General features: G+C 30.6%; 1 protein-coding gene across 1 annotated transcript; it reads left to right on the forward strand.

Annotated features, from left to right (window-relative positions):
• Positions 1-736: 736 nt before the first annotated feature.
• LOC111701615 (F-actin-monooxygenase MICAL2) lies at positions 737-18574 on the forward strand. Its single transcript, XM_023472979.1, has 19 exons — positions 737-792; positions 2773-2844; positions 3641-3690; positions 4007-4055; positions 4718-4791; positions 5883-5948; positions 7473-7519; positions 7866-7903; positions 8860-8964; positions 10501-10556; positions 11157-11217; positions 11618-11675; positions 12570-12615; positions 13855-13950; positions 14562-14643; positions 15539-15642; positions 16782-16906; positions 17388-17464; positions 18500-18574. The coding sequence occupies exons 1-19, from the start codon at positions 757-759 to the stop codon at positions 18572-18574; spliced, it is 1317 nt and encodes a 438-aa protein (XP_023328747.1). The 5' UTR covers positions 737-756.
• The last annotated feature ends 671 nt before the right edge of the window (positions 18575-19245 follow it).

The raw sequence follows: 19245 nt of genomic DNA on the forward strand, positions 1-19245 counted from the left end.
AAAAAATACATATTATTGCAGTGCTGTAACCTAATTTTCCCTTTTAAGTTCACAGAGTTTTGTTTGTAGGAGAGATTAAGTAGTACTTAAGTAAGCTATTGCAAGGTGATTGGACTGTATGTGTAGCTTTAAAGTATCTTATACTTGTGCGACTTTTGCCTGATATCCAAGAAGCTAAATGTTCTGAATTTACAGTTCAAACTTTGCCCCCCCCCCCTCCTTAGGAGCTCCTAAGGGGAGGGGGGCAAAGTAAAGAATTTTAAAAAGGAAAATTACAATATAAAAGAATGGATACAAATTTTCAATAACAGACAATTTCGTAAAATGAATACCATAACCCATAAAGAAAGTAATGTTTCACCAACTCCATGTGCACATAGATTCTGTCTGCGTATGAAAGTCTCATTAATTTTCAAGACAGGGTCGACTTTGAAGTGTCGCAACGCCGTGGGCTTTGAGTTTACCGCTCTAACTCAGTTATGTTTTTCTGTAGGATGTACATTTTAGCAATGAAAAGCACTTGTTATTAGCTTTGGTTTTAAAGAAGTAATTGGCAAAATACTCATCGATTTTTGCTTGAGATCTTGGAACCTTGAAATCACTGTGATTGATATTCTGTTTCTTTTGTTTTCCATTTAAATTGAAAAATATTTTAATTTAATCAGGTTTTTTATTTGGGTTTCAAATTGCAGTTTTTGGTCTTCGTATATTTGGAATTTAAATTTCATTTTTGTACTTGAGATTTTCAGGTTAAAAATGGCGCTGTTTAAATTTCGGCGACAAGAAAGCGAGGTAAAAAATATTTTTCTACAAAATACAAATCTGATTTGAGATATTTGGCTCCAAGGTTTAATAAGTGTTTATTTGTCTGTGACACTGATATAGTAGTTCTTTCTCTTTTTTCTTCAATTTTTTAGATTAAAAATATTATTAGTTTTTCAAGGAGAAAATAAAACTTTTATTGTATTTGTGGAGTATATTTCTGGGTTAATCCAACCCTGCCAAATTTATCACGGAGATACAGTGACAACCAGAAAGCTGTGGAATAGGAAAACGACATTATAGCAATACCTTTGTGTATTTTATGTTGTTACAAAGCAAAACGTGTAATTATAGTAAATTACTTTTCAAGCTAATGGAGTCTGTTTACACTGTGCCTTATGTTCATTGGACTATTTAAACTATTTCATATCTTGAGTCTATAAGTCGTCTTCCTATTCAGAGTTTTCTGGTTCTTACTGTATGATATTGTAGACAGTTCACTTATCAAGATTTCTATAATTTGATAAAAAAATTCAAATTTCAATAAAAGGTTTTGATCCATAATAAAAAAGAATCTTTTAAATATATTTTAGAAAAGCTTGCAATATGATATAATCTAAGGTTAACAATAATAATGTTTATTATCTTTTGACGGAAACCAAGCCAGGGTTGGCAAAATCTAAGGGATTAAGTACATTATCCTCTAACTTAATAGTTGTCAATGTGAATATCGAGATCAAGGAGGTGTAGATTAGCGCTACATTTTCAAACATTATTTAATACTTACACCCTCTCGCAGCCACATGCAGTAAGCTGAAAAAAAAATTTCAGAAATGGGGAATTTCTGCCCCCCCCCCCCACCTTTCGAATAATTTTTTCCCAAACATTTTTAAATATTGTTTATTTGTGTTTGTGCCCTAAAATCCACTAAGATATTTTTTCTTTTTATTTTCAATGATTTTCAATCGGAAAAATACACACTCCTGAAAAAAGAATTGTTCTTATTAATATAGCAAACTTAAAAATGCTAAAGATAAATATCAATTTTATAATATTGTGAATCTGACTGTGTGTCAAGTTAAACTTTAAAACTGAGTTGCTTAATTGGGAATAATACTTTTGAAATGTTGAATCAAGTTTCAGAAATCGACAACTCAAGAGTTAACAATCAGTAGAAAAGCAAAACAATGAAAAGCTAAATTTTAAAAAACTTAATTGTATTTAAAATATATATGTTTAGACATACACCACTTTTATTAACAGGATTAAAATATTTAAACCTCTAACTAAACTTTTTATAAGAGGATTAACAAACTCTATTTTTATGTGAATTTAAAAAGAAAATCAAAAGATAGAGTGTAAGCAAGTTTAGGGCCCTTTGGGGGCCCTCTGGAGTCTCATACCTAGTAAGTGGACTTTTACCCAGATTTTCAGAGAGAAAGATTTCCCGTTTGCTAATTTTAATATTTTTGTTCACTATATCTATTCCTTAATCATGGACAAACTGCATATCTGGGATAGCGCTTACCCCCACCTGGACTTAAGTTTGATTTTTGTTTTAAACCGGGACCTTCAAGAGATGATTTAAACAGGTTGACGGATAAAATCAAACCGTCAAGGGGGGATGAACAAGTTTTTACTCAGATTTCAGAAATATGTGATGTTTTACCAAGGTTGTAAAGTAAGGTTAGATACTCTGGATGCGCTCCAATGTACTAGAAATGTCGTCTTCATATCGATTTAAACTTAAAATCATCGTATGACGTGATTTTTGGCGGAGGATGATCATCTATTTAGTTTGAAAAGCATTTATGTACTCAAATCTGGAAAATGGAAAACTCCTAAATGCTTTAAACCTAAATCAAAAATTATACGCAAAATTATCAAAACATTGAGGTAAAATTATCATTGATCATTAAACAATGAATAGTAGTTCTTTTGGGATAATATTTGGTAAAGATCTGTTTCTTGATTCAAAAATTTTATCATTTCTAAAATGTTATATTTTAGGTAAAATGGCCGACAGCAACCCCGGCAGGAGTTGAAGCCTTCAAAGAGTTCTACGATGCTGAAACATTTCAGGTTTAGAAGTTTTGTTTCTTTGACGTTTATATTACTTCCAATGTTAATTCTCCTGCGTGTTATGCACTTATAAAGTGTATAATGTTTTTGGATTTAAAATTACTTTTTGTTTTGTTTTATTATGTCTAACATTTGATGTTTATGTTTTATACAGTGATGATCAGAAAGACCCGGAATTGACAGTTAATCAGGAGACTTTTCATATATATCTCTGGAAATTTTAAATGCTCAAAAAAGGCAGACCACATGTTGGAATTGGCAGGAAGCGATATTTTGTGATTATCATTTCATCAATTTTATTTCTAAAATTAGATAGTAAAGTCGTCTGTACATTAATTCCGGGTCTTTCTGATTAGGACTCTATTATATTTACTTAAATATTACTATCCTAGGCTTTTAGGGCGCTTCGCACCCATCTTCTATTTAAATTGTGAACATGTTCTTTTTGTTTACATTTTAAAACAAAGAAGAAAAAAATTTAGGGATTTTTAAAAAAAAATACGCGGATTTTAAAGAATTTAAATTTTTTTTACAAAATTAAAATTAAAACATATTTTTAAAAATTTTTTATCATTCATAAACCTTCCCTGTGGCCACGTGATGTCCCACAAAAAATGTGGGCCCGATCGGTTCAGCCGTTTTGACGTTTATTGGATACAAACAAACAAAAAGACAGACAGACACTAAGACAGATAAGCCAAATTTATATATAGATTTTCAATTATACTTTATCAAGATGAGCCAATTTCAAATTCTGTGAATTTTATCAATTAAAATTTTTTATTTTTTATTTTAGGAAACCCTGGACTCCTTCAAAAGAGTTTGTATCGGAGCCAACGTTTCAAGGTTCAAAATACACTGCAGTGATGCAGCTCAACGTTTTTTCTCTAAACTTTTATAAAATACAGCATACAGTGGGACTCGTAAAACTATGGAATAGGATCTGCTACACTCAAGCTATGTGTTTTATTTTATTTTATTAGTAAACAGTACAGTAGCAATTATGTAGTGTACACAGAACCATTTAATTTCATGGGTTTTAGCAAAATACTTTATATCAACATCAAATACATATAACATTGTTTAAATGACATCTTCATATTCTACAGTATTATGGGTCCCCCTGTGTATACTGACTTAGGATGAAATTATTTGTTTTCAGGGGAGGAAGATATTCGGAATTTTTTCCTTATCTCAAAGCGGCTTATAAGGTAAATAATTCCTCTGGTTCTATTTTTAATTGTGATATAAAAAATATTCTTATCATTTTTTGGTTTTGGAGTTGGTTTGTTTCAGAATAGGATTCTAAATATATCAAAAAAAAACTTTTGAAAAAATGTAGTCTATACCACAAACTCTGATTATAATCATTATATCGAAGACCTTGGATATTTTAAACAATGAATGATTCAAATAATCTAGGTTTGAAATATCAAAGGTAATACCCTAAGGTTAAAACAATATTGGGGATTAGAAACTTCAAGTTTTTGCAAAGAAATTCTTTTAGTCTTGTTGTAAGGTCTAAACATTTTAAAGGAACTTAAATTGGGCCGGACATGGTCGGACAGCACTATACAATTCTGGCTTGTGATGTAACGCACAAAATGTATTTATATCAAATACAGTGGTAGGCGATTATATCAATACAATGAAGACAACTTTTGTTTTAAATTTTAACTTATTACAACCTGTTAAACAGCTTGGATACATAGAAGTCAAGAGAAGCTGTCAATTTAAAAAGCTTCTCTTTGATTACTTGTAAACTTGTTATGCGAAAAAAAGCTTGTTAACTATCAAAACTTAAATAAAAAAGTCGTCTTTATTGCATTGTTATACTCGCTTACCACTGTATATCATACCTCCTATTATCCAGGATGTGCTACCCTACAAGTACAAGGAAATCTGGAAAATTCTGGAGAAGAAAGCTAAGCAAGAATTATATGAGAGGTAAACCTGAGCCCAGAACATTACAAAACTCCGACTTTATCGAAAAAATTCTGAATTTTTTGTTCAAAACTTGTTTTGTTATTTTTTGTTTTGTTTTTTTATATCTGTTTTCAAAGCAAAAATTTTAATTCTTAACTTTGACACAAACGGAAATGTTGAAATTCTTATAACTATACAACGTAATGAAGTAAACCCTTGATATTTCAAACTTAGATTATTTAATCAGACGGGATTCATAGTTGGAAATATCAAAGGTCTTTAATATTAAACAGCAATGATAAAGGGATTAGAAAATTTGAGTTTGTGACAAAGACTCAATTCCTTTAGAATACGAAAACGACTTTTTGATTCTGTTTTATTATTTTTATTATTAAAAAAAATTCAATTTAGGTGAAACAAAGCAATTTTGCACCATGTCCCTTTAAACAAACCCATTTCATGAAATAAATTGATTTTAAAGCAACTGGTAAAACTGCATTTAAACAACATTAAACATAAGATTTATTAAAAGTTTTAGTATTAGAAAAATTGGTTCTCATGAAGTTTAGAAAAGAAATAGAAGATACTGACAGAAGGGAGCTTAGTGTAATTTCAAGTGACCCTCCATGCAAAGATGACAATGCTCGATTAACAACGGTACCCTTAAAAACTTTGTCGGATCAAATATGAAATAAATATTCACGTTTTGTTTTTTTAAACTATTTACGTTTTTTTGGTTTTTCTGCGAAATTTAAGAAGGAATGGAAAAATTATCTGAATTAAACACTTTTGTCGTCATAAAATATTTTCCACAAAATTTACTTGAAATTACGCTTAGAGTCTCTTTAAGCTAGGAGTGGTTTAAAAATAATTGAAATGACGAAATCAAAACTCTTTAATCACAAATTCTTAACGCTGCAGGGATACTTCTGGCTTATGATAAAGTATTTAGATATTTTATATTTTCAAAGAATGCTTTAAAAAGGATTAAAGATCATGGCGAAAAAATGGCGAAAGAACAAGGAAAAAAAAGTTTTTAAAAAAGAGTTGTAACGTTGAATAATCCTAAAAGGAATGATTTCCAAAGAGAAAAAGAATCTCTTCTTTTACAGGAATACTATTGGACATATAGAGAGGAATAGAGTTTTGGTGGTGGGTGCTGGACCAGTAGGTCTTAGGTTAGTATTTTTTATTCTTGAGTTTACTATTCACAATTCAAATCTTTTTCTCGAAAAGTGAATTACGGGTTTAAGCGTCCAAAAAGCATTTAAAAAACGTTATAGCTTTTCAAAATGTAGGACACATTTTTTGTAACCAAAAATTGTATTTATTTTACATTTTATACCAATCAAAAATATGAAAATATTATTTCATCTTATTTAATCTCTTCTTGAAGTTACAGATATTACAAATTACGCTATAAACAGACTTTTATAGAAAACACTGAATGTTTAAAATGAATTAAAAATGCAACCGTGTTCACTACAAAATGTTTTGCAGTTCAAATTAATTCTAATGTTTTTGACCCCTATAAAAAACCACAAGAACTATCTTAATTCTATGTATATACTTTGCTTGTCTGTCTGTCTGTTTGTTTGCATCCAATAAACGTCAATGAAAACGGCTGAACCGATCGTGCGCAAACTTTTTGTGAGACCCCAGGGAAGGTTTATGGATAATTGAATTTTCAAAAATTTGCCTCTTAACAAAATTCGATATTTGAAAATTTTTAAAATCCACGAAATTTTTTTTATTAAATCCGCGAAATTTTTGTCGGTTTTTGTTTTACAATGCACACAATTTCCGTAATTTTGTAAATCCATAATTTTAAAGTTTTTTAAAGAGATATTAGAATGCTCTATCATGTCTATTTTGGCAAGAAAAACTTTTTTTACAAAGAAAAAACTTGCGGGTTGGTATTGAGATGTTAGAATTCTTCTACTAAAAATAAAACTATTTCAATTAAGGTTTTCATCAAAAGTTATTGCAATACAAACTCTTGAACCTTTCATGATCATAATTGATTTCCTAAAACTATATAAAACTATATATAAAACTATATAAAAGAAAACAATTGGTTTCCTCATATATATATTTATATGTTGTTTTCAAGAAAACAATTGGTTTCCTCATATGTATATTTATATGTTGTTTTCTCATATATATATTTATATGTTGTTTTCAAGAAAATCTTAAGAAAGACACAAGAGAAAAAAATATTTAAAATGAATGGATTCAAAGTTTTGTAAGAAAAAGGAACGCACGTTTTTTTCCCAAAAAAAATCTTTAAAATCATAAATCAGCTTATCTCTCTTAAACAAACTTTAAAATTTTATTCAGAAAAATTAAATATTTTAATTCTGTTTAACCCTATTCCTGCTGGGGGGGGGGAAGCGTATCCTGGTTTTCAAGTACCCCAGCAGAGATAGGGTTAATCTATTAATATGAGAGCTTGATTCATTCAAAAGTTCACAGCTCGATGCAAGCGCATGAGATTAATGGATTAGTAGTTGTACACCAAGACGTATATTGTGACGGTCGTTGGACGTAAGTTGATGAAATTCAGTATTTTCAGATAATAAGTTCCCCCTTCCTGTTTGTCAATAGAATTTGATTAAAAAATTCATAGAATTTCTATTGATGGAGAGTTTTATGAATTTTATCCAATGTTAGTTTTAATTTTTATTCATATTATTTTTCAGAACTGCTATAGAGGCCCAGCTACTGGGAGCTAGAGTCGTACTAATAGGTAATAAACATTGATTTAACTGTTAACAAGCTATACACTTAACTTTGTTGTGAACCATGGATACAGTGTATATTCCGTACAGTCGTCTCTGAAGTCTCATCCTTTTTGGGTAACCCTGTATATAATCAATTTTATATACATTTTAGAAAATTACAGCTTATCAATTAACTTAATTAATCAAATTACAAAAATCCTGTAATTAAATGCATGATGTATAAAAATGTATACTATAATGTATACCATGAACAAAACTGTTCAGAATTTAGTTTGCTTGTAAGTTGATAGCAGGCTTATTGCTAAAGTTATATATTTAGTGTAAGAAAAATATATTAATTAATTTTTACAGAAAGACGACCTTCATTCACAAGAAATAATGTTTTAAAGGTAGGTTACCCTAGTGCCATATACAACACTTATTATCATAAAAGTTATTATCATAGAACTTATTATCATAAAACAAAACCTATTATCACAAAACTTATAATAATGAATTAAAAGCTAATATTATTACACTTACTATCATTAAACTTATTATCGTGAAACGTAATTTGATAAAACCTATTATCATAAAACTTAATATCACAAAACTTATTATTAAATGGGGTTTCGAACAGAACTGCAGTCCCAATTGATCTCACCATTAAAAAAGTTAAACAAAACAAAACCTAACAGAGGCCGAATTTAAATAATTTAAACCGCGTTGCTGATACGCCAAAAACCGGTTCCAATTGAGCGCCGTCTCGAAACACTGAAAACATTTCGAGCTGAACCAACCATGTTTGAACCGCGTCTCATATTTGGACCGTGGCTCAGATTCTTTAATTTCGGCCTCGGAACACATTTTATTCGAATCTAATCAATCTACAAATAACAACATCAAACAAGAACAAAAGCTTCATCCAACACAACATATTTATTTGAAACTTTTCAAAACACAAAATAATATATATTTAATAAAAACCTATAAAACTACAGGAATCTAATCTTAAATAATTTGAAAGGGTTTCTTTTAATTTTAATGACAATTATTTGGCATTGATGTATTTGTTGAGTAGATGCTAGAGATAGAAAACATAATTTGAATTAAATATCGAAAACCAAATCAATGTATTTCCAGTTTAATAATTGAATGTTCTTTACAAAAATAACATTTTAACAAAACTAATTTTTAGTGTTTTATAAATCAAATTTACATTTCAGTATTGCCAAGTAATAACATTGCAATATGCTTTCATTAGTTCGGTTCAACAATATGTCAGTTTTTTTACAATGATTCTTGTCTAGTTACTTCTGTTGAACATTTAGATACAACTTTTTAGCATAAACTTTGTTGTATTTAGCTCTGGAAGTTTCTGATAGAGGACCTCAAATCCTTGGGGGCTAAGAAGTTCTTTGGAAAATTTGCAACCGGATCCATCAATCATATAAACATCCGGTCCCTTCAGGTACACTTCCGGTCTCTTCAGATACACTTCCGGTCCCTTCAGGTACACTTCCGGTCCCTTCAGGTATACTTGCGGTCCCTTCAGGTACACTTCCGGTCCTTTCAGGTACACTTCGGTCCCTTCAGGTACACTTGCGGTCTCTTCAGGTACACTTCCGGTCTCTTCAGGTACACTTCCATTCTCTTCAGATACACTTCCTGTCCCTTCAGGTACACTTTCGTTACCTTCAGGTATACACTTCCGGTCTATTTAGATATAACTTCTGTACATTTCTGTTCCATATAAGCCACACTTTTATTTCTGTCATGTACATTTCCGGTCTATTCTCAATGCAGTTGTACATTCACCATTCAGTCCTTTCAATTAGGTTTACGGTCCATATAGTTACACTTCCGGTATTTTCATCTTCATTTCCGGTCTATTACAGCTACACTTAATTCCAGTCTTATCGTTGGCCTTTACAGTTGATATACGAGGTGTGCTTCCCTGAAAGCAATTAGGTGTACTTGTAGAAGCCCGGTAATTATTTTTGAAGTTTATTATATCTATACCGGAATTTTTTTAAACCAGTTGATGCCAATCAGATCTTTATCGATTTTGATGGTTATTATATTGTTAGAACTGCAGACGAGGGTCAACCCAGACCGAAATATATTTTTAATAAATGTGGAACTAACATCTACTTTTCTTACTCTACAGAGGTTTGGTCCATCACCATCACCGAATTCTAAATCAGATCTTTGTTGTAATGTAAGGAGCGTTCAAATTTAAATATGAATAAGCTTCGTTGTCACAGCAAGAAAATTTTCAAACTTGCTTCATCAGAGTGGGGTTTAGACCCTTTTCAAGCAATCAACCGAAAAAGGGCTTTTGGGAATTTTTCTGGTTTTGATTTACTTTTGAGAATCATAATTTATGCAATCCTCTTGGTCCTATGTCAGAGGCTCTGGGACAAATTAAACCCAGATTTTCCCAAATTTCAAACTGTCTGGCAAACTTTCTTCTTGAAGCCATGCTATTTTGGTTTGAATAAATTTCAAAATTTTCAACCATTTTTGTGGACTGGTCATTTCCCGCCCAGACATGGCATAACTCATTATCCTTCAAATATTAATTTGTTCGTTCTTAACCCCATTAAATTACCATTAAAGTGCAGAGCATCGTTTTAAAATGCACTCTGGATCATGTTTCAGGGTTTTCCTTGGTTTTTGCATCGTTAATAAAAACATTTTTGCTGTAGCGAGCCTCCCAAATCTTCTTTATCTGGTGAGCAATCTACATATTCCTATGCTGTGACAAAGAAGCTAATCAGGAGAATACTCCTTGCATCACAACAACAATATACTAGCTGTCAACCTGGCCAAAACTGTATCCGGTATAGATTTAGTGAACTTGAAAAATAAATAGAGCTGAGACAAGCATCGTTAAAATTGTTTAGCGAAACTTTTCAGGTCCATACAGTTGTTACTTTCTTATATTTTTAAATGATAAAAATCCTAAACTTTTCTCGAAATATATTAATTATCCAATCTTTAGTTGATGTTGGTTAAAATCAGTTTAATGTTGGGAGTTATCATCTACGCTCCTTGCAAGTAAGTGTCAAAAAATACTTTTTAATTATTCATAAATTCCTAAAATGTAATTGTTTAGAAAGAAGGGGGGATTTCTTTATTATAAAGGAACTGGGCACTTGTCTCAAACTCTTATTTTCTATTTCTAATTCAAATATATCTTATAGTGTTAAACTTTAACATTTTTAAACTTTGACCTGAAAGATTATGATTTCATACGTTAAATAAATTTTTAATTAGAGAAAGAAAAAAGTCGCATTTCTTATTCTGATCTACGTGGTAGAGTCTTGACTAGATCTCAACTGCTCGTTTAAATTCAACCGCTGATTTTTTCCTTCAAAGTATGTAAAATATGATTTAGAAAAGTAGAGTAGAAGCCTAGGACGGAGAGTGATATAGATAATATTGATAATAATGATAAATTGATAATAATGATAATATTGATAATATTGATAATATTGATAATATTGATAATATTGATAATATTGATAATATTGATAATAAGGATGATAATGATAACATTAATAATAATAATAATATTGATAATAATATTGATAATAATAATAATATTATTAATAACAATAAGATAGACAATATTTAAAATAATAAAAATACATTAAGATTTGTTCGACTAGCTGAACCATCATTAACAGAAGAAGGAGCTTTGATCGCTGGTTGGCAGGTTGTTAACTTCATCCTGTCTTCCTATCTTCCTGCCTTCCTGTCTTCAATACTTCCTGTCTTCCTATCTTCAATACTTCCTTTCTTCAATACTTCCTGCCTTCCTGCCTTCCTGTCTACAATACTTCCTGCCTTCCTGACTTGCTGTCTTCCTGTTTTCAATACTTCCTGTCTTCAATACTTTCTGACTTGCTGTCTTCAATACTTCCTGTCTTCCTGTTTTCAATACTTCCTGTCTTCAATACTTTCTGTCGTCCTGTCTTCAATGCTTCCTGTCTTCAATACTTCCTCCATTCCTGTCTTCAATACTTCCTGTCTTCCTGTCTTCCACTCTTCCTGTCCTGGAAACCAAAGCAACTTAAATATCTAAAAAGAACACGTGTTCATTATTTACTATCCAGGCAATATTTGAAGAGAAGGAGAAGGAAGCGGAGGGGTATGTTTTTGACATAATAATAGGTAACTTTTAGTATTTTTTATTGTTATTATATAAACATTATATTTAATTATATATAATTATATATATATACATTTATATAATATATATAATTATATATACATTACTTACAATTTCTTTCTAGGCTTTTAGGACCATTCATAAAATTTTCCATTTTTAATCGTTTCAATTTTTTCGGATTTTTTTTTGTGTAAATTGGCGCATTTTGAAAATATTAAATGTTAACATTTTTTTCTGTCAAATTTTTCGGCCGTTAGTTTCACATTTACCATGAAAGCAGGCTATTTCAAAACAGTATTATTACCATTGATAAACAAACAACAAGAAAATCTAAACTGTGAATATAATCCTAAATCGTAAGTGAATAAAAAAGAACCCTGATATTGAATATGTTTGTTTAACACTAATATCTATGAAAATCTAGAGTTTCCTTATTATTTTTCATTCAGAAAAGATAAAAATACTAATATCCCTGATTTATAAAAACTTTAGGCCAAGTTTCTCTCAAATTTTCTGATTCAGTTAATGCTTAAAAGAAAATAATGAATTCGTTTTATTTTAAAATAAGATTATCTAGACTAATCTGTTTTCCTATTCAAAATGGAATAAGGATTTAAAAATTCTAATATAAAACTTTGAAATAATTATAATTTAAAATGGGTCAGTTTAAAATCAGTCTGTTCTAAAACTGTTTCACCCCTCCAAAACTATATTTACATTTGGGATAAAATGCATCGTTATTCGTACACTTTTCATTCTGTCTGCAGGCAGAAGCTAACAACATTTTTTTTCATGAATTTAAATTCAAAAAAATAAATTCCCCCCCCCCAAAAAAAAAAGGCGGTAAAATATTTAAACTTAAAAAATAGTCGTGTAAATATATATTTTAATTGCAGGAGCTAGTGGGAAGAATTGTGTTCTGGATGGTTTCAGCAGATACAGGTGTGTGTCAAAAAAGGATTTTATTAACCTTGGAAGGCTAGGGGGGGGGGGCACAGTGTGGTGAAAGTGAACATTGGTTTAACCTCAATGACAAAAAGTGTCTGTTCTCCGCATTTTACACCAAAATTACAAATGATATAAAAAATATTTAAACAAAAGATTACTAATTTTAATACAGTTTATTCAATTAAAATATTTTCTATTATTTGTATGTTGTAAGTTTTCGTGGGGTGGGTTGGGGAGTGTGTGACACCAGTTCTCGTTAGCTCACTGAAGTTAAGCACACGTATCCACAGCCAATAACTGGATTGAAGTCCAGACTGGTGTTCACGGGTTCGATTTTGATCATAATAAGTTTAAACCCCCCCTTATTGATACCACAATTTGCAGGGGGCGGGGGGGAAGGGATTACCGCAAGCCCGCTCGGGGATATGATTTCAAGAGAAATTAGAAAATAAGTTTTACCAGTAATAATCTATTTATGTTCTCAAAACCATCTAATGGGTTTGATTTGGATTAAATTAAATTATTAAGAACTTTTCAGATTGCAGAGTGTTTTCCGCAGAAACATTAAAGAGATCATGAAATTATTTTTTGTTAATTTTATTTTAAACTTTTGATTTTCGATGTTTACATTGGGTACAAAAGTTACCAAAAAAAGAAGAGACTTCAGAACTTTCATTGTCAGTTCTCCGTCAATATTTACTATTCTTTATTTCTTCACAAAGGAATTGATTCTTTGCCACAAACTCAAATTATCTAATTCGTATCTTTGCAACCTGATGTTGTAATTCTTTGATATTTCAAACTTAGATTATTTGATCTAACGGGATTCGTAGTTTGAAATATCTCAGATCTTCGACGTTGGGTTGCAAAGATATAGGGCGTTAAAGAGTCAATTTCTTTATGGATATAAGACCAAAGACCGTTTCTAAGTCATGGAGACCAAAGACATTTTAAACCGTAAAATCTTCATAAATAAAGAGCATTTGGGCATCATTGAAATCTCACCCTCTTTGTTTAACGGAAAGAAGAACCGTTTAAAGTGACATACTTTTAAGTCACGGTTTTTTTTAAGGATTTACATGGCCGATTCAGGAGGTACCTATCTAATCTGAAAAGAAATAATTTTCAGAAAGAAAAACAAGGATACCTCCATCCTTCTTGACGAGACTAAGGTTTGAAAAAGGTTCCCTTCAAATTACGTCACCAGTCCCTTTAATTAGTTTTATTTTTCAGCCTGGATGCCCGGCTTGCTATTGCTATAACGGCAAACTTTGTAAATCGGTGGAGCTCCGAGGAGGCAGCAGTTGAGGAGATAGGAGGACTCAGCAGGTTTATTTGAAAAAGTTTTTACATTTTTTAAAGACACAATTTATTTGTTTGTCTTAAACCTTAGTTTGAAAAAAAAAAATTTTAAGAAAAGAGAAATGAAAAATTGTCTTTAAACTTTAGTTTTCTATACCAATGTCGGAACTTTAGTTTTCTATACCAATGTCGGAACTTTAGTTTTCTATACCGATGTCGGAACTTTAGTTTTCTATACCAATGTCAGAACTTTAGTTTTCTAAACCGATGTCGGAACTTTAGTTTTCTATACCAATGTCGGAACTTTAGTTTTCTATACCAATGTCAGAACTTTAGTTTTCTAAACCGATGTCGGAACTTTAGTTTTCTATACCGATGTCGGAACTTTAGTTTTCTATACCAATGTCGGAACTTTAGTTTTCTATACCAATGTCGGAACTTTAGTTTTCTATACCGATGTCGGAGACCTTCTATACGTTAAACTATATGAACTCTGCTGGATCATAAAGTTAAAGTTAAAAATGCCAAGGTTTTCACCATCTACACTTCTATATTTGTGCATCTGAAGTCCACATCCACATTCACACGAAAATACATGCAACACTAACAAAAATAATTTAAACATTCCTGTATTTCAGGCAATACGATCAGGACTTCTTTAAAGAAATGCATCAGGAAACAGGAGTTGATCTTGAGAATATTGTATATTATAAAGACGAGGTAAGGATCAGGAAAAAGGAGAATATTGTTTATTATAAAAACGAGGTAAGGATCAGGAAACAGGAGAATATTGTTTAATGTAAAGAGGAGGTAAGGATCAGGAAACAGGAGAATATTGTTTACTATAAAGACGAGGTAAGGATCAGCCAAACAGGAGAATATTGTTTATTATAAAGACGAGGTAAGGATCAGGAAACAGGAGAGTATTGTTTACTATAAAGACGAGGTAAGGATCAGCCAAACAGGAGAATATTATTTATTATAAAGACGAGGTAAGGATCAGGAAACAGGAGAATATTGTTTACAATAAAGACGAGATAAAAATCAGAGAACAGGAGAATATTGTTTACTATGAAGACGAGGTAAGAATCAGAAATCAGGAAAATATTATTTACTGTAAAGACGAGCTAATAATTAGAAAACAGGAGAATAATGTTTTTTTATAAAGACGAGGTCATAATCAGGAAACAGGATAATATTGTTTACTGTAAAGACGATATAAAATTAGGAAACAGAAATTTAATTTTAACTAAAGTGATATTTTAGCTAATATCTCAAATATTCGATCTATTTATATAAAATGATAGATTGCACAAGAATCTGATGTTATTTATATAAGGAGAAAATATGGTCTGATCTGAGCAAAAGAAAAAAATAGAAAAAAAATTATTTTTGCATAATATAAGAATATTTCCTTATTGTAAACGGTTACTTTGCAATAAAAACGATTGTGCAAAATGTACATTACATATATTTTTGCAAAGTCGTTATCTATCATTCATTAACAGTTGAAGAATCGAGCTACAAGGTTTAATTTGGTTCTAGTGCTTTAAAAATTTTGTTGGATGAAAATTTGACATTTCTTAGCGTGTTATTAAATAAGCTCTACTTCTAGGTTCATTACTTTGTGATGACCGCTAAGAAAGAAAGTTTGCTGAAGGAAGGGGTTCTTATAGAAGATCTACAAGATGATCACGACGATCCTAATGGAAGAGGAAGGTAAAGTGTATTCTTTTATCCAGGTTGAATAAGCATTATAAATTCATTAATTTTGAATAATATATTCAATACAGTTGCATAAAAATCACTCACAATGTAAAAGCGTGATTATTTACATATTCGATTCTGAATTTTTGAATAAAATATTCAATAAATAGGAATATTCCTATCCAATTGGATTCGACTTGGCAAACAAAATTAGTCAAAATTTAGATAAATTTTTTCAATATTATTGTGCGAATCGCGTGACTAGAAAATATTGAATAAAATATATACAATAAAAAGTTTTACAGTGTAGTACGGGCAAACTTCTAGTTTTCTATAGATGTAGTTAGCGTAATTTCAAGTGATTCTTATTGCAAAGATGTCAATGTCTACGATTCACCACGGTACCCTTGAAACCTTTCTCTATATTTTTCTTTGCATAAAATTATTTCTTAAAATGTAGATACCCTAAAAATTTCGAAATATCTATTGCGATATTTCATCCCAAGAAGAATAAAAGAAGACGACAATTATTCCTCTGTTTTATGGGTTCTACTGTAAACTTAACTTTGACGAAATGGATCCAAATTTCAATTATCGAAAGCAGAACTTGTCAATAAAGTTAAAGTTTGAAAATATTTTTCATTTTCCAGATCAAGAATATTGTTAGACTTAATCAATTTAAAATAAGATAGACNAAGCTTAAATCAAGAATAAAATAAATTAAAAGTTTCCCGTCTTTTGTGTAAAAATAGTTGAAGGTAGTTAAGAGGGAGTATTTATCTACCATTACTCAGCTGTAAAACTTGAAAAAATCTTCGACACAATTTAATTTATAAAACCTATAAAACTTAAACACAATATAGTAAGGGCCGGGGGAGATCCCCGAAATATTAAGATTTGAATTCTAGGATCAGTCATTTGTGTCAATATTGAAAATTCATAAAGACGACTTAATATCATTAATATTAGTTTTTTGTTTAAAGACACATCCATATCTAGTGCGCTAGTGATAGTTTGTTCGTTCTTGTGTTTAAACACACATCCATATCTAGTGCGCTAGTGATAATCTATCTATCTATCTATCTATCTATCTATCTATCTATCTATCTATCTATCTATCTATCTATCTATCTATCTATCTATCTATCTAGGATCCTACGGCCTAGCAATGTTAATCGTGAGAAGCTGCTTGACTATGCTAAGAAAGCTGCTCTCTACGCTACGGAGAAGAAATCTACGAAGCTTCCTCACACGGACTGGAAGATGCTTCCTAGAGGTCTTTAGGATGTTTTACAAAAAAAAACTAATTTGCATTTATTTTCTTCTTTTTAAAAATAATCGGTGTTTGGTTCGTTTTGCCAAGTTTTAGGATTAAAATTGATAAAAGCAAACTTTAATCTAAGATTATTGTGAAGTGAGGGAAGTTGTTAAAAGTTAACAATTAACAGAAATTTTCTAAAGTACTGTGCTCTTGACATTTGAAAATGGTGGTAAATTAATTTTAATTAATTTTATTTTTAAAAAGATTCGATACAATCGATAAAACCTTTACTTCAGTATTGAATTAGGAAAGTAACTTTGAGATTGTTATTTTGAAAGTAGTATGTCCATCTAGACGCCTGAGTTGGTTTGAAATTGAAATAGTCGTCAGCTGTTTTTTCAAGCATGGTTCGTTCTTAACCATCAATCATTCATAACCAGTTTATTTAATTCTAAAAATATGATGAAACTTTCAGACCTATTGATATTTTATGCAGGAGATAAGGGGGAACCTGATTGCTGCATATTTGATTTCACAAATCTCTACGCAGCAAGGGTGGCCGCACGTGTAACGGTAGCCATTTTGTTAAATTCAGTATTTATTAAAGCAAAATAATTGAATAGTAATTTCAAACCGTTTCTTTCATCAAAAAACATCCAAATCATTCAATTAAAAATTGTTGAAAATTAACAAAAAATTTTAGGTTTCTTTTAAAAGAAATCGAAATTGAAAATTCTTTATATCTTAAGAAAAAATGACAGTCCACGTGAAAGTATGGGCTAAGGCGATATTTTTACACTTCATGTTACGTATTTTCCGACTATATGACTAAATGACTCTATCCTGTCTGGTAATATGACTAAATGACTCTATCCTGTCTGGGAACTGGACTTTTCCTTACTTTTAAAAGAATACTATATAAGTTTATATTTTACAGTGATGTTCTAAATAAGCCGGTGTTCTGCACGGAGCGGACTTGATACTATAGTTTTAATCATTTTAACACAATGTTAGACATAAAACGTAATATCAAAACATTAAAAATTATTAGTTGACATATATTTAAAGTGCACTTAGTTCTTAAATGTATTTTAAAGGGGATATAGGCAAAAAAGGTTATTTCCTCTTGAATGTCGTCTTACTTTCAAATTATCAAATAATTAATATTTACTCGAGACATAAAGAATTTTTAATGTGTTTTTCAAATCAAAATAGATAATAAATATCGGAAACTGTCATAACATTGCTTTTTATGTCTAACGTTGTGTAGAAATGGTTAAAACTTTTGGGGGAGTCTGCCCCATGCAAGAGTCCGCTCCATGCATGACACCGGTAAAATATGAATTGATTGATAACTTAAAAGTCGTCTTTGACCTTAAAAAGCTTGCCTCATTCAACATGAGTAACTTGATTTTAGCATTATTTTTTTGTAACAATAATCACAAAATAGCCATAATCCTGTGATTGCCAAAATGTGGTCTGTCATTTTTTTGGCTCTCAAATTTTTTTGTTTGTTTACGTTCTTGAGCTGTACGTCCTAATACGTCACAGTATATCCTCACATCTGATATTCTTCTTTCTTTATAGTGAGAAACTTCTTGATTTCAGGTAAGAAAGGGTCAACCTCTTCTTGGAGCAATTGTAGGAGACAGCTTACTGGAACCCTTCTGGCCAGAAGGTTAACATTCTATATATAAACTTTGCTTGTCTATATGTCTGTCCGTTTGTATCCAAAAAACGTCAAAACGGCTGAACCGATCCGGACCAAATTTGTTGTGGAACCTTAAATGAGACCCCAGGAAAGGTTTATGGATGCTTAAAATTATAAATTTTTGTGTCCAAAAGTTTTTGATTTTTGTAAAATTTTTATATGCGCGCAAAAATATTATGAAATCCGCAAATTTTTTTTTTATTATCTTATACTGTACGTACATAGAAAACAGAAATGTAAATACGCAAATTTTTTTTTAATGTTTCATCAAATGGAAAATGCTGTAAAGATTGAGCAACAGTTAAAAGTTTAAATCGAATATTGGCGCGAAGCTCCCCTAATAACTTAGGTCTAGTAAATTTTTCTAAGACTTTTTGTGATTCATGAATGAACGTTACAAAACTGAAAACTAATTATATTTTCCTAGATTGAGATATTTTGATTCAAAAAGTAATCTGAGACTTTCCAGTTTTCTAAATAACCACAACCAATTTTAATTTTGATCTTTTAAAAACTATTCACTGAAAATGTTGAATTGAATATATCAAAAACTAGTTTCAGTGTCCAACGTTGCCCGTGGAGTAAAAAAATGGATTTGTTAAGCCTATGTTACCTCCGGATACCCAAGAGTTCCATTAAAAAA

The sequence above is a fragment of the Eurytemora carolleeae genome, unplaced genomic scaffold (genome assembly GCF_000591075.1).
Source record: "Eurytemora carolleeae unplaced genomic scaffold, Eaff_2.0 scaffold233, whole genome shotgun sequence".
NCBI lineage: Eukaryota > Metazoa > Arthropoda > Copepoda > Calanoida > Temoridae > Eurytemora > Eurytemora carolleeae.

Coding starts and splice junctions, on each gene's coding strand:
- LOC111701615 (XM_023472979.1), top strand. CDS start 757: ATGGCGCTGTTTAAATTTCGGCGACAAGAAAGCGAG. Junction 793..2,772: donor TTCGGCGACAAGAAAGCGAG/GTAAAAAATATT, acceptor GTTATATTTTAG/GTAAAATGGCCGACAGCAAC. Junction 5,949..7,472: donor GCTGGACCAGTAGGTCTTAG/GTTAGTATTTTT, acceptor ATTATTTTTCAG/AACTGCTATAGAGGCCCAGC.